The 24569-nt window shown below is 33.6% G+C and overlaps 1 protein-coding gene across 1 annotated transcript; it reads right to left on the bottom strand.

Annotated features, from left to right (window-relative positions):
- Window positions 1-541: 541 nt before the first annotated feature.
- On the bottom strand, window positions 542-22791 carry LOC132545171 (uncharacterized). Its single transcript, XM_060208847.1, has 17 exons — window positions 22675-22791; window positions 21004-21053; window positions 20513-20693; window positions 20059-20098; window positions 19646-19711; window positions 18869-18935; window positions 18053-18133; window positions 16609-16686; window positions 11549-11618; window positions 10093-10157; window positions 9103-9169; window positions 8644-8692; window positions 8158-8226; window positions 6592-6665; window positions 5208-5359; window positions 2134-2193; window positions 542-884 (listed from the first exon to the last, which is right to left on the bottom strand). The coding sequence occupies exons 1-17, from the start codon at window positions 22789-22791 to the stop codon at window positions 740-742; spliced, it is 1431 nt and encodes a 476-aa protein (XP_060064830.1). The 3' UTR covers window positions 542-739.
- Between the last annotated feature and the right edge of the window lie 1778 nt (window positions 22792-24569).

Below are 24569 nucleotides of genomic sequence, written 5' to 3'. Positions count from 1 at the left end.
AGTATTCAGATTATACATTGGAAACGGATGATAAATCATATAGAGGAGTATACCTCAATATCCCATTGTATAAAGAAAGAAGCACGCTTACCAATGAAGGACAAAAATTTTGAAACTTTACCACAACAGATACTGATTTTGTATAACGTTGTAAATGTAAACATATATTTAATCAAAGTGTTTACATTTTTAAGATTATTTAATTGAACATGTACAGACTTTTGGATATTTTTGTGTGCCATTTATGTCTTCCCTGTAAGTTCATGTCATCCTTTTATTGTTGCTTGTGACTCAACAATAACAAGCATTACAAATGTCCAGTAAAAATAAAATCTCAATAGGATAGTCCTTCTACATGATGCACAGCAACTCTGACGGATTCATGTTTTCTTCACCAACTTCAAAAAAAGTTCAATATTCTATAAAATTTCAATATGTTTGTACATATAATCAATACTTCACAAACATTTTAAAATTATGGATTCAAAGGAACCCGCTTATCAATATGAGATTGAAATATACAGTGTTAAACTGAGAACCCTTATTACAGCTTCTCAATACAAAACTGCTGAATCATGGACACTTAGACATCAAATTCAATCAGTTCAGATTTCTGTGAACCTGTTCCTGGAACAAACAATTGTGATTGCCCATTTTAAGTACACTGTAAACTTTTAGCTTTTTTTTCATTACACAACCACATATACATATATATTGTAAGACTAAGTGTGATAAATGATTATGGTGTGGGCGTCGATGTGGTTGTGGGGTTGAAAATGGCCTGCAGTGTGGTACTCGTCATGTTTGATGCAGAAAAGTCTTCTATATTTAACTGGTGTGACTCCTGTAAACGCTTCAGTGCATCAACCGTGCATACAATGGTCCTACAAACAGATTAACAATGTTAACATACAATGGTCATACAAATAGATTATCACTGTTAACATAACATATACAAGAGTCGTACAAACATACAAGTTACACATTTTAAAGAAATACACTTTAATGCCTATGAAAAGCTACAAATACATACAAAATATTGAAGTTAAAATACAGGTATTACTGAGGCAGCACCAATTGTTTATGCAGAAAAAATTTCTATAACAATGAACAGCAGCAAGGTTTGTCTTGAGCACTCTGCACTGTAGGTCAAATGTCACTACCAAGATCCACCATCTTGGTTTGAGATCATTAGAAACCAAGAGATGATTACTAAGTACTGTAAGATCAATCTTGAATTAGTTTCCATTTCCAAGACTGATCGCCTGGACAGATAAACAAAACGACTTTGACATTCTTTTGGCAATGCCTATCAGGTACCATAATGCAATATATACTTCAGAAAGATGTCTTTCTGTCAAATAACTGTCAAAGATTGGAATGCCGTGCTAGTTGACAAATCAAGTCTAAACATATGTGAAGATTTTAAAGCTTCAATCTGTGTCTAATAACCACCTTTCCCATTTTCATCTTTTAAACTTGTTTTAAACTTATTTTGGTGTGAGATATTTCTTGATGCATGACACCTGCATAATATTTGATATGACAAAGGAAGCAGTTACCTTGCAGAAACATTTACTCACTGGTGAATGGAACATGTGTTTTACAAACGTTTTAGCTAATCAGTTAAATAGGCAAAAGTATCAGTGAAACTAACAAACACTCCCTGAAATTGTCACAAAATTTTAACAAAGGGCATCATTCTATAATAAAGCTGTTTTGGGCCCTGAATTTGGTACACTTCACATCCTCCTAGTATGACCAATGTATTTACAAAGTTTCATTATATTGGCTTAACAGAAACACAGACACAAAAGTTTTGACAAAGAGCAATAACTCTGTAATTAAGGGATTGTGGGACACAAACTTGGTACATTGCACATTGTCAGTATGACAAATATATACACCAAGTTTCATGATCTTTATGGGCAAAGTTGTGTTCTTGGCATGAAAGGACAAACAGAGGGAAGAACAAAGCAGTAACTATAGTATAATAATATACAGACTACATATTCTGGAAAGTCCTATTAAATACACTGATCCCAATCTGAAGCTTGAAAATGATATGTACTAGGTGAATAATTAAACTGACTGATATCTGGAATGTATCCAGTGGTTGCTCAGTGTACTTACCCTACAACACCAATAAATATCAGAGTCCAATCAATCACCACCTGTTTTATAGACAAGGACCTGAAAAATACACAATTTATAGTCATTCTACATATACATACAATGTATAGTCATTCTACATATACAATGTATAGTCATTCTACATATACATACAATGTATAGTCATTCTACATATACAATGTATAGTCATTCTACATATACATACAATGTATAGTCATTCTACATATACATACAATGTTAAGTCATTCTACATATACATACAATGTATAATCATTCTACATATAGATACAATGTATAGTCATTCTACATATACATACAATGTATAACCATTCTACATATACATACAATGTATAACCATTCTACATATACATACAATGTATAGTCATTCTACATATACATACAATGTATAGTCATTCTACATATACATACAATGTATAGTCATTCTACATATACATACAATGTATAGTCATTCTACATATACATACAATGTATAATTATTCTACATATAAATACAATGTATAGTCATTCTACATATACATACAATGTATAATCATTCTACATATACATACAATGTATAGTCATTCTACATATACATACAATGTATAGTCATTCTACATATACATACAATGTATAATTATTCTACATATACATACAATGTATAGTCATTCTACATACACAATATAGTCATTCTACATATACATACAATGTATAGTCATTCTACATATACATACAATGTATAATTATTCTACATATACATACAATGTATAGTCATTCTACATACACAATGTATAGACATTCTACATATACATACAATGTATAGTCATTCTACATATACATACAATGTATAGTCATTCTACATATACATACAATGTATAGTCATTCTACATATACATACAATGTATAGTCATACATATACATACAATGTATAATTATTCTACATATACATACAATGTATAGTCATTCTACATACACAATGTATAGTCATTCTACATATACATACAATGTATAGTCATTCTACATATACATACAATGTATAGTCATTCTACATATACAATGTATAGTCATTCTACATATACATACAATGTATAGTCATTCTACATATACATACAATGTATAGTCATTCTACATATATATACAATGTATAGTCATTCTACATATACATACAATGTTAAGTCATTCTACATATATATACAATGTATAGTCATTCTACATATACATACAATGTACATGTATTCTACATATACATACAATGTATAGTCATTCTACATATACATACAATGTTTAGTCATTCTACATATACATACAATGTATAGTCATTCTACATATACATACAATGTATAGTCATTCTACATATACATACAATGTATAATCATTCTACATATACATACAATGTATAGTCATTCTACATATACATACAATGTATAATTATTCTACATATACATACAATGTATAGTCATTCTACATACACAATGTATAGACATTCTACATATACATACAATGTATAGTCATTCTACATACACAATGTATAGACATTCTACATATACATACAATGTATAGTCATTCTACATATACATACAATGTATAGTCATTCTACATATACATACAATGTATAGTCATTCTACATATACATACAATGTATAGTCATTCTACATATACATACAATGTATAATTATTCTACATATACATACAATGTATAGTCATTCTACATACACAATGTATAGTCATTCTACATATACATACAATGTATAGTCATTCTACATATACAATGTATAGTCATTCTACATATACATACAATGTATAGTCATTCTACGTATACATACAATGTATAGTCATTCTACATATACATACAATGTATAGTCATTCTACATATATATACAATGTAAAGTCATTCTACATATACATACAATGTTAAGTCATTCTACATATATATACAATGTATAGTCATTCTACATATACATACAATGTACATGTATTCTACATATACATACAATGTATAGTCATTCTACATATACATACAATGTTTAGTCATTCTACATATACATACAATGTATTCTTTGTAGATATACAATGTACACTCATTCTACATATATGTTTTAATGCACACTTAACCCTACATAACAAGCATTGAAATCAATGATTAGCATATTCTTGAGTGACAATATTTTTCTGTATCGAGGTCTGTTCACTGTCAAACTATCTATCCTAAAATCTTAATCTTAAAAGATAGACATACAGTACATATGTTTTACTGTATAAAACAACCCTCGTGATAGTCTAGGGCTACCTTCCTTTAGAGGATAGACATAAATATATAAAGACCTGTTGACAGCCTGGGAATACCTACCCTTAGTGAAGAGACATACAGTACATATGTTTTACTATGTATAAAGACCTGTTGACTGCCTGGGAATACCTACCCTTAGTGAAGAGACATACAGTACATATATTTTACTATATATAAAGACCTGTTGATAGCTTGGGAATACCTACCCTTAGTGAAGAGACATACAGTACATATGTTTTACAATGTATAAAGACCTGTTGACAGCCTGGGAATACCTACCTTATGATGATAAACCTATAGTAAGTATGTTTTGCTGTGTATAAAGACCTGTTGACATCCTGGGAATACCTACCCTTAGTGAAGAGACATACAGTGCATATGTTTTACTATGTATAAAGACCTGTTGACAGCCTAGGAATACCTACCTTATGATGATAAACCTATAGTAAGTATGTTTTGCTGTGTATAAAGACCTGTTGACAGCCTGGGAATACCTACCTTATGACGATAAACCTATAGTAAGTATGTTTTGCTGTGTATTAAGACCTGTTGACTGCCTGGGAATACCTACCCTTAGTGAAGAGACATACAGTGCATATATTTTACTATGTATAAAGACCTGTTGATAGCCTGGGAATACCTACCCTTAGTGAAGAGACATACAGTGCATATATTTTACTATGTATAAAGACCTGTTGATAGCCTGGGAATACCTACCCTTAGTGAAGAGACATACAGTACATATATTTTACTATGTATAAAGCCCTGGAGATAATTAGGGACTACCTACCCTTTGTGGATGGACATATGGAACAAGCCAGGCAAGATAAAGGCTAAAAGGGTACAACAAGTTGCGCCGACCAGCGCCATCAAATTGGCAAAGTTTGGGATAAGTAGCACCGTTAAACCAGTTACCAATACCATGAACAGACGAAGTGCATTCTGTCAAACAAGAAAAGCCATGTTGTTATTACATATTATATCAACATACATGATCTGATACAAGTTTGTGCAACATCAATATAGCTTATTTTAACAATTTCTGAAAATTTATAATTTCATTCTGGATTGTTCATAAAATTAGTGACAGATAAGCATTCTTGTATCTGTGTGTGAGAAGTTTATTTCAAGTATTTGTATGCTGTTTGGTGAGAGAGGTTCACTTCCTGAACCTGTGTGGTGTTTGGTGAGAGAGGTTTGCTTTCTGTATTTGTGAAATGTTTACTGAGAGAGGTTTACTGTCTGTATTTGTGAGGTGTTAACTGAGAAAGGTTCACTTCCTGTATTTGTGTGGTATCTAATGAGAGCGGTTTACTTCCTGTACATGTGTGGTGTTTAGTAAGAGAGATTTATTTCCTGTATTTGTGTGTTGTTTGGTGAGAGAGGTTTACTACCTGTATTTGTGTGTTGTTTGGTGAGAGAGGTTTACTTTCTGTATTTGTGTGGTGTTGGTGAGAGAGGTTTATTTCCTGTATTTGTGTGTTGTTTGGTGAGAGAGGTTCACTTCCTGTATTTGTGTGGTGTTGGTGAGAGAGGTTTATTTCCTAAATTTGTGTGTTGTTTGGTTGAGAGAGGTTAACTTCCTATATTTGTGTGGTATTTAATGAGAGAGGTTAACTTCCTGTATTTGTGTGTTGTTTGGTGAGAGAGGTTCACTTCCTGTATTTGTGTGGTGTTTGGTGAGAGAGGTTTACTTCCTGTATTTGTGTGTTGTTTGGTGAGAGAGGTTTACTTCCTGTATTTGTGTGTTGTTTGGTGAGAGAGGTTCACTTCCTGTATTTGTGTGTTGTTTGATGAGAGAGGTTTACTTCCTGTATGTGTGTGGTGTTTGGTGAGAGAGGTTTACTTCCTGTATTTGTGTGGTATTTGGTGAGAGAGGTTTATTTCCTGTATTTGTGTGGTGTTTGGTGAGAGAGGTTTACTTCCTGTATTTGTGTGGTGTTTGGTGAGAGAGGTTTACTTCCCGTATTTGTGTGGTGTTTTGTGAGAGAGGTTTACTTCCTGTACCTGTGTGGTGTTCAGTGAAAGACGTCTATTTGTTGTATTACAGAGAGAGGTCAAGATGTAAGTGAGAGATGTCTACTTCCTATTTCTGTTTAACAATATAAAGTGTTTTGGTTCTTGTCTTCAGTACAACATTTTATTAACGATTCACTGATAAAGATCATACTTACTCCCTTCCATATCTGTGATTCTCCATCAACAAATAAGTAACCTTCAAGAATCTTCATCACTGGGAACATCATCACTGAAATAAATATTCAAAATATTGTGAAACCTCACATCTAGTTATGTCAAAAATATGTATATGGTATATAATATCATTAGTATAATCTTTACGGAGATTTGCTTCTGCAAAATTCTGATGTAGTATATATGCCAAGGTATCAAAATCTCGCAATTTTGAATCTATTGATTATGATCTGACAGATCAATATCAAGATCTGTATGATATACCCTTAACAGTGCAGACATTCTGTTCCTCTCTACAATTGGCTGATTAAAAAACTGCAGAGCTTGGACATATGGCCTGTCATACAGAGTTACGTCCCTTTATAATATAACAATAGATATTTGGTAGATGATTAAACCATTAATACATCAGTATTTAGTTGGATGTTCACACTGCTTGAAAAATGTTCACTCTATTATAAACGACCATTTATCAAATTAGTCTCACACTGACACATCACCTTACCAAACTGAACCCCTATACCAAGAATGAAGTTCCGGTGACAAGTAGTGTAGGAGTTCATTAGCCCCTTGGTGTCAGTCAGGATTAATATGGGCCTACCATCAAACCTTCTTCCTACACTCATAATTCTAACCAAGTTGAATATATTTCCAATAGAAAGTAAACAAATTATGCTCAAAAATTTTTTTTTTTCTATGTAGTAAACTTTACCCCTCCCGACAGAGAAATATGAGACCCTAAGGCCATGAAATTTAGAATTTTGGTAGGCACCTAAGATGTTCCTGTATACTGGTATGAAGAGCATTTCATTCTACCATATCTGGGTGTTGAGATGAAGATTTTTTAAATTTGAGTCAATCTAATCCCTTCAAACCTTGCCCATCAGCCCAGAGGATCAATATGGGCATACCATCAAGCCGTCATCATTCACTCATAATTCTAACCAAGTTAGAAATATTTTCAATGGAAATTAAAAAATTAAGATCAAAAATCTATTTTTCCTTTATAAATGATAGTACAGGGAATTGTGAGACCCTGGGGCCATGAAATTCATAAATTTGGTTAAGCACCTTAAGATGCTTCCATCCGTGAAGAGTATTTGATTCTATCGTATCTGGGTGTTGAGAAGATTTTTGAAATTTAAGGCAATTTGACCTCTTTTGGCCCCGCCCCTCAGGCCCCTGAGGGATGGGTACTATATAATGCATGAAGCATGACGCCAGATGAAGGTAATCACAATAGGTCACCTATGACACCTAAAAATTTTGCTCGCTGACCAACAAATATGTTTGGATTATATCTGGAATATCATTAAGAAATGTCCATTTTTTTCTTGAAAAGTCTTTGCAGATTGGAATTGGACTTTTTGGACTGATGAATAGAAAGGGTTGGGAAATCAATTTCCTAACATTTCTATTCTGATTTTGAGATATCCAGATTATCAGTGTCTGGATTATTACAGGTTCATTGTAATTGGCCTTTATGGCTTTTGAGGAAAAGCTAGTTCTTAGAATTGTCTAAATGAAATATTATTGTAAAGACTTACCTGGATAAGTAAAGAATAAAGCAAGGCACAGACATGACTTGACAATCATCGCAAAGTCTATAGAATCTCCTACAACCAAAACAAACCCGAAATTATACATAATACTTACAAGGTAGATTTAATTGTCTACAGAATCTCCTACAATAAACATCTTACTTATACATACTTACATGGTAGTTTGGATTGGGAAGTAGATTCTATTTTCGTATTACATAAACATTGATTTTCATTTTTTCAACAAAAGAATGATAATACATGGGTATCAATTTTATTTTGTTGAAAAAAATTAATAACTTTTAATTCTATTTATCCAATAGAACTTCAATAGACCCAATAGAGTAAATCAATATTCCAGTAGGCCTGCTTAAAAAATCTATTTTGTGATTTAAAAATCTAAAATAACAAAGAATTATTGAAATCATGATGTAATATGAATAGAATCATAAATAAAAAGTATCAAGAGAGAGCACTTGTTATCATACATACCTTTTGGAAGGTTCAATGTAATTATTTCATTGGTTTCTTTACCAAAAGACTGAAAACAATACAATAGGACTCATTATCATATTGTCCTGGACTGGTTAGAGATAACAATGTCCCTAAACCAAAGAAAACATTTTTTCTGATAATAGGCACATAATCTTAAATTCTCAATAGAAGACATAAATGTTGATTAATATTGTCCTCATACAAATACTTCGGGTACATCCAACAATAAACTATCAAAACCTAAATCCGTTTAGACTTGATCATTACATGTGTTTGTCTTAATAATGACATCTGTGATTTGTCAGCCTCTTTCTCGTGTTTTATCAATAGTCAATGGTATCTATATTCATTTCAATTTTTTTTTTTTTTATATAAAATACTGGCGTTAACCCCAATAAACTTACTGTTAACTACTAGTGTATTTATCATATTTTCCGAAGGAAAGTAAGAACTTACAAGATATCCACAGGCTCCGAAAGATATATACATGCTCGTTACAATAACCATTGTACTAATAAAATACCTGTAAACAAAGGACACCAAAAATAATGGCTGACATGAATTAATCTACAAGTCAAACAGATTGAAAGAAACTTAGTACAAAGCAACAACAGTCAACAAAATACAGCATCAATGTAACTCTGATTTTGTTTGACATGGTTATGGTGTTTTAAGTGAAACAGGATTAGTGCCACAACTTCTGAGCCCAGGTTCGTATCAGTACATCAGAAATTTATCTTTTGTTTCTTAGCTGTTTCCTTGGTAACCTATGAATGATGTTGTAATCTATTATCAAATGAACCCTCATTGTCACTTCTCTTCAGATGTATATCATGTTTGCTGAAGTAGTCCTATCAGGCTGAAACATGTCGGCTACATGTACCAGCACAGTAGACCTGACTTCCAGAGTTACATTGTTTCTGCTTTTTTACTCATTTATTTTCAGAGGACTACTAAGGGCTCCTTAAAGACAGCACATGAACTACAACATGTATATAATATTTCAGCTCTTGGAGAATTTTCTCCTCATGTGGAATGTTTACCCTTGATTTTATTGTTAAAGTGTGGCTAAATTTAAACCAGTAGATCTATCTGTGGTCAAGCTTATTTCAAATGTTATTGTTAACAAATTAGATTCAAAGTCAAACCTATATTAAAGTTTTCTTCATAAGGAAACTCATATACTGTAATATCATATATTTTCATGGTGTTCAATTTTCCTGGGTTTTCAAAAATAAACTTTTATATGGACATTTGATTTCTTGCAAAAATATAACTCAAGAAATCTACTTAATCTTAACAGTTCATGTACAAATGAATTTGTTGATATGATGTACCCACAAAACAGATGAAAATAAACTCCCCATAAAATCATTGATTTTACAGTATTTTACTTCTAGCTACTACTTCATCATAACTTTACTAATATCAATATCACATACTCACTTTTTAAATAGATGTCTTACATCTTCTGCTAAAGAACTTTCTAATGATAAAATCATACCAGCCCCCTAAAACAGAGAATGGTTAACAGGTTACTGATGGTTAAAGATAAGTTGTCAGACACCTTCCTGGTAATGCTATGTCAGATATATTCACAGTACTGCTTTGTCCACATATGTTATATATGTTTTGCAGAATGATTTAAATGAACATCAAAAGTGGTCATTTGGGGAGGGGGGGGGCTCAATAGTTCAGTCTAAATTTAGTCAAGAATTGGGAATGACATCCAGACATCCAGACGAGATGATTCCAGTAAACCTCCACTTAGCTGCAGGGATATGTTAAATCCTGAGTGACACTGTATTTTCCTTTCTTGAACTATAAAATTTTAACTTGGCATACTCATATACTTTTTTTTCCAAACCAGATTGTTTTAAATATAAAACTAGAAAAGTGACAGATTAGAAAGGGTCCCTCAATGTGTTTGACTCAACACATGAGCCTAACTGGCAGGTTAACACTGAAAAAGAATTTACTGTTTATCACTTATCATGCAAAATACAAATTATTTTCAATACATTCTTAAGACATTTCAAGGCAATTTGAAAAAATGTATACAACCTTGGGACCTTGACCCCTATTCAGGCAATTTCTCGTCTTAAAGTAAATTTTACTTTAAATTTCCAAACAAAAGATTTATTGGTATTCAAAATGTGACCTTGACATTTGACCTAATGACCTTGACCTGTAGTCTGGCAACTTCTCTTTAAACCCTGGTCAACATTGCTTTATAATACCATTGTAGCAAGTTCAAAATCTGATTTTCAACTTTGACCCTGGTAAACTTTACTTCATAAAGCCATAGGAAATTATATATACATGTAGAATATTTCGAATTAGACCTTGACTTTGACCTGATGACATTGACCTGGGGTTGCTTGACTTCTCATCGTGTCATAAGAAAATGTTTATCAGTAACATCAAGATAAGATATAGTTTTTCTGTACAAATGTATATTCCCATTTGTATTCATAGTAATGGTGACTTTGACCTTTGACTTCTGAACATGAAAAACAATTAGCACTTTCTGTCGGGAAGCAATGGAGAACATCTGAATGTAATCAGCCAGATAGAACTGAAAATACCCTGCAGAAACCAATTTTCTATAAATAGTAAGTGACTTTGACCTTTGGCCTCAGGACCTGAAATGACTCCCTCATAAGCAATTTCTTCAAAGAAACAATTGGATAAGATTGAATGCAATTGGTCCCAATTTTTAAATATTGTGCTGAAAAAAAACCTGAAAGAGACAAACAGACAGACAGATTGACAACCTGACTATTAAAGGGCAGATGCAGAATCCTAATTATCGACAGGTTAAAATCAAGGTAACATTTTCATGAAAACATCTACCAAGCGAGTAAAAACTGTCCTGATCTGTTTAAACAGCAATACTTACTTCGTAACAATATATTGAAATGGCCAGGAAAAAAGGCAACCCGTTGAGGGACATTTTCTTTGGATGGATCCTATAAGAAACAAAAATATCTTAGCTTTTTCTTCTGAGCCTAATATCCTAGTATAATTTAATACCAATTACAACATCTGTGGTGATTTCTCCATCAAAAAAAAATGTTATCTTAAGAAAACATCTTTTTTGCATCAATAACCAAGGCTTTGCATCTAAACATAGGAACAGGCTGGTGGAAAACAACATACTTACTGAAACGCAACTAAAGTCAATTGTAAGAGATAAATATGATAGCAGGAAGTGTATTTAGTATTACAATAACAAGCAAGGAAACGATCTGGTAATAGGGCAGCTTTTATACTGAAACACAACCAGCTGATACATGAAGGCAAAGAAACAGGTAATAGGGCAGCTTATATACTGACACACACAACCAACTGATACATGTAGGCAAAGAAACAGCTAATAGGGCAGCTTTTATACTGACACACACAACCAGCAGATACATGTAGGCAAAGAAACAGGTAATAGGGCAGCTTTTATACTGACACACACAACCAGCAGATACATGTAGGCAAAGAAACAGGTAATAGGGCAGCTTTTATACTGACACACACAACCAGCAGATACATGTAGGCAAAGAAACAGGTAATAGGGCAGCTTTTATACAGACACACAACCAGCTGATATGTGTAGGCAAAGAAACAGGTAATAGGACAACTTTTATACAGACACACAACCAGCAGATATATGTAGGCAAAGGAACAGGTATTAGGACAGCTTTTATACTGACACACAACCAGCAGATACATGTAGGCAAAGAAACAGGTAAAAGGACAGCTGTTATACTGACACACAACCAGCAGAAACATGTAGGCAAAGGAACAGGTAATAGGACAGCTGATATACACACAACCAGCAGATACATGTAGGCAAAGGAACAGGTAATAGGACAGCTTTTATACTGACACACACAACCAGCAGATATATGTAGGTAAAGAAACAGGTTATAGGACAGCTTTTATACTGACACACACAACCAACAGATACGTGAAGGCAAAGAAACAGGTTATAGGACAGCTTTTATACTGACACACACAACCAACAGATACGTGAAGGCAAAGAAACAGGTTATAGGACAGCTTTTATACTGACACACAACCAGCTGATACATGTAGGCAAAGAAACAGGTAATAGGGCAGCTTTTATACACACAACCAACAGATACGTGTAGGCAAACGAAAAGGTAATAGGACAGCTGTTATACTGACACACAACCAGTAGATACATGTAGGCAAAGAAACAGGTATTAGGACAGCTTTTATACTGACACACAACCAGCAGAAACATGTAGGCAAAGGAACAGGTAATAGGACAGCTTTTATACACACAACCAGCATATATATGTAGGCAAAGAAACAGGTATTAGGACAGCTGTTATACTGACACACACAAACAGAAACATGTAGGCAAAGGAACAGGTAATAGGACAGCTTTTATACACACAACCAGCATATATATGTAGGCAAAGAAACAGGTAATAGGACAGCTGTTATACTGACACACACAAACAGCAGATACATGTAGGCAAAGAAACAGGTTATAGGACAGCTTTTATACTGACACACACAACCAACAGATACGTGAAGGCAAAGAAACAGGTTATAGGACAACTTTTATACTGACACACAACCAGCTGATACATGTAGGCAAAGAAACCGGTAATAGGACAGCTGTTATACTGACACACACAACCAGCTGAATGAAAAATCAATGAAAATTCTACATAAATCTTCAGCTTGAGAGTTTGGTTATTTTAATCTAATCGTCTTAACTCAATCACTATGAAGATAAAGGGATGATTTACTCACTCAGACCTTCAGTAACTAGGGTATCTCAATAACACAGTTAATGATTTTTCCAATAAAGTTATAACTTCAGGTCCAAGGTTTTATTCATTATCGCCTCAGCACTTTAGTCTCAGGCTAAAATATCTAACTACTGTTTATACCACTAACAGATGTTGCAAGCTGACTCAACAGGAGACTGTAGAGTACATTATATGACTGTGATCTCAGAAAAGGAAAAGATAATGACTTGTAGAACATCATAAAGCAATACATAGAGCAAATTAAGTATATATTCAGGAGACAGAAAGTCTATTGATGATTACTAGTTAACCAATCTCATATCTTTGGAATATTTATAATAACTACTGCATATTTTTCATATTTAAGATTATAAAAACCAATGAATGTTTTATGCAGTGATCCAATCCATTCTGAAAACAAGAACCCATGCATCTTTCAATTTTTCTTAATCAAAAGTTTGAGTTATGTAATGTTCAAATTGGGTCAAGGTCATTAATTGGATAAAAAGGAATGCTTTCTATCCTTACATTGATATCTAGGTTACATAATGTAAAGTTGTGTGGTGTTTCTGTCCATGAATACTTTAAAGACGTGGGTAAACTTTTAATGTAACTTATTCATCATTTACATAGTGTCTTAATTACTTAACAGACCAATGTGACTCTACTTTTTCATGCTTGTGATTGATGATAAATTTGTTCTTTAGTAACTAACATACGTTCAACTTCACCTTGGTTTGCTGTGATTTTTATATGTGTTTTCCATTCATTATTGTACCTAACTGGTGACCTGTGAGATTATGATAAATTCATTCTTTATCAATAATGATACATACAACTTTACCTTGCTTTGCTTTGAGATAAATTTGTTCTACACTAATTAGCATATGTACAACTTTTCCTACATTAACTGTAATTTGATGTAATTAAATTGACCTCCATTTTTTATGATACAATCATTACCACTATTGATACTAGATATATACTAATATAACTAGTTTCTGTGTGCAATGACAAATTTTCTTTTCTTAGAGTGTAAAAGCGATAGAGACAAAAGCTGGCAAGAAAGATTTAAAAAACACTAAGTTTTATACAATACATTGCAGCTGGGATAAATATACATGTAGTTACAAAATTGTAGAAAGAAATGAAAATAAAGGTAACAGAATGATACATAAGCAAGTAGGCAAAGCTAAAATAACTGAAAATAATCAAGCAGGATATTTACTGTCAACCAAATTTATTTCATACAATGTCCATCACATTTTTAACTAAGAGAAAATAACCAATTGTTTTATCACATTGTTTGATATTCTGGATCGATCAAAACTTCCTTAAAAGGACCATGTTCAGGATATCTGGAAAAGTCTTTCTAAACTAGCCTTTTTAAACTGGTTCATTAGACACCAAACATCAAGGGAGATTATCAAATATAAGTAGTCCCTTACGTAGATGATCTTCTACTGCAGGAGGCCTAGTATGTTTTTTGACTATTTGATGAAGTATCTCATTGTATGAGGTGTAGATATTGGTGACTACTGAGATAAAAGTGGTTTACAGTGACAGATAGCCTACACTGTCTTTACAAGACAGAAGTATGAGATTGCAGGTGTCTATATCTTAACATCACTGAGTTCAGTAGATACTGCTATATTTGATTGTAGTCGTGTTCATAATCCATATCATTCATTTTCTTCTTAATTCTGAGGTGTTAAAAGATTTATTACAGAAAAATAACATTCTTTATAATAATTTAACATTTACATAATGTATTATCAATAATGTGGCTTTGGAATTGTGTAGAGAAATTATCTGTGTGCTATATTTGAAAACAACATCTGATAAATTAAAGGCATTTTCAGTAGTCTATTGAAAATTAATAAATCAATTATTTTCACAACTTTGTCTGTATTCTTATATTAATGTAGTGAAACAATTGACATCTGGTGTTCTTCTAGGTAAATCCAGTTACATCACCTTAAGAGAGATGTACTTTATAAATCATTTTATCCCTAATTCTACATATGATTCCTTACAACCAGACCCAATAAACCAAGAGAAATTTTTAAAAACCTTGAAGTAACTTACCCACGCCTAAACAAACAAAAAAACACAACATTAATTTCCAAAATTCAAAGCAGGCATGCAAGCGATTTTCATAAGTAAAACAAAAACATTAAGAGAACATGAGGCACGTGTATGAGAAATATTACCATTTTAAGTTAGAATGTATGAGGCGTATTGAATATCAAGCAGGCCAGTATAATTGATAGTGCTTATGATACTCTTCAAGTTAACACAATGTTTATAACAGTTTAAGGAAAAATGCAGAGATGTAAGTATGCTATTACTGAAGACACAATGTCATACTTTATGTCAATATTCTCTATGTTAACATACCACATAAAACAGTTAAAAGAAAAAATAACAAATTTAGATAAAAAATATTCTATTATGGAAGACACAACTTCATCATGTATGATATGTCAATTACATACTGATGTAACAGTTAAAAGACAAATTAACAAATTTAGATAGATAAGTGAGTCTAGGTGTGCTAAATCTTAGTTATCATCCTAGTTACAATGACTAATGTTTAATTATCTATAGCATGCACACAGTTTACTCGTCTCTGGGTAAGTTATAAGTACAGAGGAATATGGACAGAAAAGATCATGTTCAACAAAAGTACAAACAACATCATTTATACAGCATTACATAGACATATCTAATTTCTTTCTACTGAGAAAGGAAAATTCTCTAAACTCACACAACACTGATCATTACCACATCAGAATTCAAATACACACATTTCAAAATAAAAAAAAAAATTGAAGCAGTCAGACACATAACTTGGCATCTACAAATACATGTTTTAAGTTAGAACAAATTAAAATTAAGTCATATCAAATGTGTGTCTTTAATATTCAGTATCAGAATTTGAATTTTGGCGAAAAAAACAGGTATTGTAACATGAAAGTCAGACCTAATCGTCTTTTGGAGTTAAAGATATCTTAACTCAACCAAGATTCCATTCTAAAGGAACTGCTTCCATTGAATCAACTGTGCCAAATCAATCAAATGAAGAAATATTATTTTTAAAGTTATAGAATGATACCTCTTCCTTTTAACAAACTTAGCAATCCACATACAAACACCAAGTTATATAAATACTCACTCTATTTTGTGGATATGATCAAAATCAAACCATATAACAACAGCAAAGGCAAGAAGGTTAGAACACTGGGCCATCAAACTGAAAAAAAACCAGAACCAATTAAGTTTACATCACTTTATGGGATAGATGCTGTGTTTACCAGTTATAGTTCTCAGTAAGGCAGGGAAATTATAGAATTAAAACAGACACTGCAGTCATTCAGGGATATAAAAAGCTATAATGCTGTGTCAATCACTATTATTATCTTTATATATTTTCTTTAAACTTCCTTCTGACAGAAAAAAAAAATCTCAAAATAAATTTCTTAGTTTTTCCATTGGGAATGTTTCTCTGTGAAGTAAAAATAAGTTTTTACTGTAATCCAAAAGAAATAAAGCACTTTTTCATGTTACTGGGGCGAAGTCAAATAGAAATACTTAAAGACTAAAATAAAAAAACAAGAATATTTGTCATATCTATCTAGGGAAAGATGAAGGAAAATTTAGAGGGATGTCATGATATTAGGTGGCCATGCTAACAGAAACATTGGTAGGTTCATCAATTTTACAGAGGGTGAAGTGAAGGGAAATATAGGGCTGTTTACAGGCCAAAGGCAAAAGTAAATGTGAATTTACTTTAGACTGACAGGGGGTGAGGAAACACAACCTTAGGATCTGCCACATTTACAGGGGTGAGGCAAAGTGGAATTTAAGGGTTCATCATGTTTACCCAGAGCACCGTGAATAAAAACAGGAGAGATCCATGTTAACACAAAGCAAGGTAACAGAAACATAAAGGTAGTCATACCTACAGAGGGAATGGCAAACAGTGACAAAGAGGGTAGTCATGTTTACAGAGGGAATGGCAAACAGTGACAAAGAGGGTAGTCATGTTTACAGAGGGAATGGCAAACAGTGACAAAGAGGGTAGTCATATCTACAGAGGGAATGGCAAACAGTGACAAAAAGGGTAGTCATGTTTACAGTAGGAATGGCAAACAGTGACAAAGAGAGTAGTCATGTTTACAGAGGGAATGGCAAACAGTGACAAAGAGAGTAGTCATGTTTACAGAGGGAATGGCAAACAGTGACAAAGAGAGTAGTCATGTTTACAGAGGGAATGGCAAATAGTGACAAAGAGGGTAGTAATGTTTACAGAGTGAATGGCAAACAGTGACAAAGAGGGTAGTCATGTTTGCAGAGTGAATGGCAAACAGTGACAAATAGGGTAGTCATGTTTAGAGCGGAACAGGAAAACAGCAACATAGGGGGTAGTCATATTTGCATAGACAGACACCAACAAACATACCAGTAGGAGGTAGTAACATTTACAGGGTGAGACGAAAGTATAGATACATTTTAGGGTGGTTTTGAATACACAAGTGGCAAACTTTATAAAAAAAAACCACCTGATAAGACTACATGCAGCTTTGTGATATACATCATATGTTACTTAGGTTGCTTACCTGGTGATGGCTAAACTACCCAAGTGCCTGATGAATGTCATGAGACAAAGAGGTGGTAACAACACCAAGAGCCAGTGGATACTAAAAATAGACACAGATAATTATAAATAAAGATAGATCATTTTAATAGGAGCGAATGGATACTATAAATAAATAATAGGAGCCTGTGACCTGTGGACACTAAAAATAAACAGGATAAATAATTTAACAATACTCAGAACCAGATATTGGAAATAAACAAGCATCTCTAAAAACACTAGGACCCAGATGATACTTCAAATGGGAAATGACAAGAGGTTGTGGGCCCTGTCACTGGTACACTGCACATTGTCTTTGTATGATCAATGTACACACCAGTTTTATTATCCTACCTTAAAGACAAGAAAGATATGCTCTAGACAATATATTTTTAACAAAGGGCAATAACTCTATAACTGAGGGGTCAAGGGTCCCAAATTTGGTACTTAGTATTTTCAATGTAACTTCAAGTTTCATTTCCTTATTTAAATGCATGTATTCATAAGTTGTGTAACAGACACGAAAATTTAACAAAGGGCAATAACTCTGTAATTGAGGAGTCTATGGTCCTGAATATGGTTCATTGCACATCCCCTTAGTGTAAGCAAAGTACACACAAAGTTTCATGATCCTTGCATTACTGTTGGTAACATTGTGCTTCATACACAAGTTATGTTATCAAGGTCTACCATAAGTTGACAAAATAACTCAGTTTGTCTAGTTTTTATGTAAAATGCACACAAAACAAGTATACTTAATGTATGACCGTTAATCTTTGTTAATCCCTGCACAACTTACAGTCTCATGTGTCGCATGTAGTCAGATAAATTTTCTGTGATGAAGATCAAATATGCACAGCAGAAGCCTGAAACAATGAAAAAAAAAACATTCTGAAAGGCAGACAACAGACCCAATAATCTTCTACAGAGGTCTTCACATTAAAGTAGGTAAAGAACAGATAAGAAGTAAATCCTATCTCTGCATGGGCAATGATGCTGAAGACATCTAACCACATACAATGGATTACAGTTTATTTCATATTTTTCCCAATCATGATGAACTATCTAATATTCATATCAAATATTCCACTGATGTTTAAAATAATTCTGTATACAGTTCTCAGCATACAAATACTTCAGCTGTACCATGGATGCCTACATGTACCATTTGGATTTGCCATGCTTATTTCATTGTATTTTGTATATCTCTTTGAAGCAAATTTACTTAAATATCTTAAGTTCTGATTTACAAATAGTTTCAGAGACAAAAAAATCATAGTTTGGAATGATCATAAATTACTGTTACATGTTCAAACATTAAAATCTCAAACAAATGACCAGAGTTTTGGAGGGACAATTTCACCACCTATTTTTCACTTAAAAATTCCCTTGCCTTTGTAAAAGGAGCTTTTTCAATGTGATACAAGACATTTCTCAAAAATATGTCAACATTTAATGAAAACGTTTTCAACAAATTGTAGAAGTATAAATAACAGGAAGTAAAGATAAAAATATCCAAGTAAATATTAATGTTAAATTTATGTTAACTTCTTCACCTGACAATCTCTGAACCTACCAGTCTGAGAAACTAGAATGGCTACATCAACAAGAACCCTTCCTGTATGTCCAAGGGCATAATATCCTGAAACAAATACAAGTGATAGATATATGTAAAACTTAATAAATTTGTTAAAAGTAAGCTGACATTCTCAAAATTTTACAATGGCTTTTGAAGATAAATCACAACATAAACTTAAAACTGAAGATTTGGAAGTTCACAAACTAGAAACTACTTCTATTTCCTGAAATCCTTACCATTTATCTCACAAATCTTTGTCCTTGTATACATAGAAAAAAATTATGACATACATGCAAAAACAGCATGAAGTATGTTTTCATTTCAAATGTAGGCGAGATTTTTATTGTAATATTTATAAAATTACATTCTGATAACAACTATGTCTATGATTAAAAATAGAGTATCCTTACCTACATCACCATAAGACATTTCTGGCTTGTATTCTGTAGTCTGTACAACAAATTTACATTGAAACAAACTATTATCATGTCAACAAAATGAAGCCACACAGAATTCATAAAGTTAGTTTTCTTTCCTTAAAATTTAATACAAATGTATGTAATATATTTGCTACATTGTTTTGATGCAATATGCATGCTCAATACATGGTCATCTGTTTAAAACCATGCAGCACTGCACTTTTCATCTTAAGTCTAATACGATTTGAACAATATAATGATCTCATTATCAAATTAACAAAATTTAGCACATTTTTTATATTATCAATGTATAACTATGTAAATTTGTTAATGATACAAATATGAACAATGTTCATTTTCAGTATATCTCATATCACAAGAATTATTTCCCATACAAATATTAAAAAACAATAGACTACCTGGGATTAACGAGCTTATACAGTACCTGTGGTAGTATCTCTTGATCTCCACTCAGTAGGTTGACAATTTCCACTTTTTCTGCCAGTCCATCATCATTCACTTCCTTTTCTTTGTATTTTCTGTGCTTGCTGTCACGATGTTCTTCCACTTTTTTGTCTTGTAGAAGCTTGTACTTACAGTCCACAATCAGCATCATAGCCTTTACACTAAAACATTCATTATCATCATCATCATCATTACTAAGAGTAGCAAAATGTTTATACTTGATAATTATGAAAATCTTCATAACTATGAATTTGAATGAATTTACCTGTGTCTCCTAATTCTGATATCTAAATGCTGAGATTGTTTTTACCATATGTTTGTAAACACAAGCATAGCAACTAACACAGTGCTATTGTTGTTTTGTTATATACAATTGTGTGCAATGCTAAATACAGACTTTTTTGTAAATACTCTTAACCATCACACAGACTTAACAAAATATATTTGATGTAAAGAACATGGCAATATTACCTCAGCACTCCAACAGTGGTCATCACAAAGACCCCTTCTAAGATGCCAGCCTGAAAAAGAAGGCAAATATTACATGTTTAATGTTGTAACATTGGTGAACAGTAGCCACAATACGCTGCTCAGCTAGAGAAAACTTCTCTTTATCTTGATCAGTTGAGTGTAAGACTGGTAATCATACACCAGAGCTCCAAGGTTTGAATCTTATCACTGAACATTGATATTAGTAATGACCTCAGTAACAGCTATATATCTGTGGAGCATAAAACTATTTGTTACATTACCATAGAACATATCCAAAAGAATCATTTCCACAATCACTTTAGTTCATAATAAACAACCCTGGCAATAGATGATGTCTCGCATGAAAATATGATTGCATGCATTTCCATATTCACGCACAACATCCTAGAAATGCAACAATATTCTCATTACACTCGCTATATATCCAAAATTATTATTTTTTTACAAGACCAATTCTGTCAGTCCACTTCAGTTGACCAGTCATTTTGAAATACTCATGTATGACGTCATGTGACGAAGGCTTTCTACATATTTAGTGGCTATAGCTCATTTCAATATTGCCTAGTAACCTGCTGTGCATACTGCAGTGAAAATTTTAAACAATACCAATATTATTGTTTCATTAAAATCTTTAATCAATTTACATATTATAAATCAATTTCAAGCTGTCCCTTAATGAATTGTGTTCAAGAGTATTTTGTATATCCTGGTCTTGATTATACTCTGTAAAAGTTTTCTGATCGTGAACAATTTATCTAATCAGCACATCTACTGATTGTGTCCAAACTCTTTGAAAGTTGTTGCACTTTCTTTTAAAGTCAGTGTGGCTTTACCAAGTTTTCTACCCAGTCAGTACAGCCATGCCATGTGTGAGATAACAGGAGAGGATGTAGGTCCACCTTACTTTATTTCCATAATAGAGTTAATAAGGCCTGACAAGGTATTCCTACTAGGAACATTGTCAAACGTCCTATATAAATGAATCCCAAGGATGAATCTTAAAAGAGATTACCACACTTTTGATATATTTGTGCCATTTTTGTGTTTTAACTAATTATAGCCCTGGCTATGAAAGTGTTGAAGTTTGCTATACACTCGAGCCAAAGAACTGTGACAAAGATTTTCTAAAGGATGGAGAAAACCTAGAGTAAGTATGAAATTGCCTAAAAGTGGTAGACCCGCATACACCATGGATACAGTGAATCAAACAATTATTCCCACAACGTTAACATACGCAGAAATCTTGGGTTCATTTCAAAACAAAACAAGTTGATTGGCCTCACTAATCTTTTCAGACCACTTGTGAATAATGACATCAAATTTTCATTTTGAAGACAGCAATTTAGGTCTAGGACAAATGTACATGACATACAATCACAGACAATCAAATACAAATACTATATCCATAAAACGAGCCCTCCTCGGTGTTCAACATTCTACGAAAGACAGGGAAGGCCTCGAACTGTCGAATGTCATTCGAAAGGCTGTTTCACACCTGTGATGCATGGAAACGGAAAAGAATTTTTTCATACCTGGTGGTTCTGACCTGTAGGACCTGAACTGTCCGTCTAGATACAATAAGAGGATTTTGTTGGCATTACATAATATGAACAGAAAACCTAGACATAGTAGCTATACATAGTTACCTACCTCCTTAAAAGCGAAAGGCAGTCCGAGAACACCAGCGCCAATAAACGAAATGAAAATATTGGCGAAAATCTTCACAGGGTGTCTGGAACCGACCCCTATGTCCCCTCCGGCTGTCATCTTTGCTTATGGTCTACTAACCTTGTTAGGATTGCTTATAATAATTTCAATTTGACTGGGACATATTTCAGTTACTATAAAATTAATTTGATGTTGTTTTGACGTGACATGACACTGGTTTCCGTTCAACGTGTACCTTTCCGGATGTAAACTAACACAAGCGCCACCGCAACGGAAGAGCAAGGTACTCTAAGAACGATAACTCTAGAAGATGCACAATGAAAAAATGATTTGACCAGGAAACGTACACCTTTTGTATATGCGATGCATCTCTTCCATATCTAGAAAAAATGTAAACATAGCGTGAATATTTGAACCGATAAGTGACTTAAAATAAGAGAGATTCGTGAAAACTTTTAAAATAAAGAGGAACACGTCAATATGTTGTGTACATACATGTATATGTTTTCAGTTATCTATGAACAAGCTTTTACAATGAGAGTCCCATGATTGGTTGTTGCCACATAACTTTTAAGGTGCTAGTGGTTTTATCAAAATTAAAGGGTGTGTTAAAAACAATGACCCGCCTGCTTACATCTGAATATGCTTTCGTTCCGACCGAGACAAAGTAGCGAAACCTCTAGGTTTCAGAGTATGGGTGTATATTATTACAAAGACACACATTGAGTGAATTATCTTGATGAAGTATATACAAACAAACTCGCTTCCGTGGTAACTTTGATGTCCTAATTTTAAAAAGAGAGAGAGAGAAATGCCGGTACATGCAGGGGGCTCTCAATGTAGCTTTTTTAATCAAAAAAGTATAACATCACATGGCCTATCATTTCATGACACGCACACAGTCTTTTCATTTAGCTATCTAGGGGTAGCCGGAAAACCGGGATACTAATATATTTGTGGCAGTGCACTTCCGTCAGATGCGCAGGTGCACGCCCGGAAATCCAATAAATTCACAGAATACAGTACTGGATGTACGTGTACATAGTCTGTACCTTCTATCCGAATGATTTAAAACATGGCAGATTAAAACAAACTCCGAGGAGAAATATACATTACCGGCAGTGTATACCCCTCGGGGAGAAATATACATTACCGGCAGTGTATACCCTCGGGGAGAAATATACGTTACCGGCAGTGTAAACCCCTCGGGGAAAAATATACGTTTCCGGCAGTGTATACCCCTGGGGGAGAAATATACATTACCGGGTGTGAATACCCCTCGGGGAGAAATATACATTACCGGCAGTGTATACCCCTCGGGGAGAAATATACATTACCGGCTGTGTATACCCCTCGGGGAGAAATACACGTTACCGGCAGTGTATACCCCTCGGGGAGAAATATACATTACCGGCAGTGTAAACCCCTCGGGGAAAAATACACGTTACCGGCAGTGTATACCCCTCGGGGAGAAATATACATTACCGGCAGTGTATACCCCTCGGGGAGAAATATACATTACCGGCAGTGTATACCCCTCGGGGAGAAATATACATTACCGGCAGTGTATACCCCTCGGGGAGAAATATACGTTACCGGCAGTGGATACCGATACCCCTCGGGGAGAAATACACGTTACCGGCAGTGTATACCCCTCGGGGAGAAATATACATTACCGGCAGTGTATACCCCTCGGGGAGAAATATACATTACCGGCAGTGTATACCCCTCGGGGAGAAATATACATTACCGGCAGTGTAAACCCCTCGGGGAGAAATATACATTACCGGCAGTGGTACCCCTTGGGGAGAAATATACATTTCCGGCAGTGGATACTCCTCTGTAGAAATATACATTACCGGCAGTGTATACCCCTC

The sequence above is a fragment of the Ylistrum balloti genome, unplaced genomic scaffold (assembly GCF_031769215.1).
Source record: "Ylistrum balloti isolate Yb309-2 unplaced genomic scaffold, AGI_CSIRO_Ybal_v1 Utg369830, whole genome shotgun sequence".
Classification (NCBI taxonomy): domain Eukaryota; kingdom Metazoa; phylum Mollusca; class Bivalvia; order Pectinida; family Pectinidae; genus Ylistrum; species Ylistrum balloti.
The sequence above is the reverse complement of the archived record's forward strand: the minus strand, read 5'-3'. Positions and strand labels throughout refer to the sequence as shown.

Coding starts and splice junctions, on each gene's coding strand:
- LOC132545171 (XM_060208847.1), bottom strand. CDS start 22,791: ATGACAGCCGGAGGGGACATAGGGGTCGGTTCCAGACACCCTGTGAAG. Junction 18,134..18,868: donor TACATGCGACACATGAGACT/GTAAGTTGTGCA, acceptor GTCTATTTTTAG/TATCCACTGGCTCTTGGTGT. Junction 5,360..6,591: donor AATCACAGATATGGAAGGGA/GTAAGTATGATC, acceptor CTTGTTTGACAG/AATGCACTTCGTCTGTTCAT.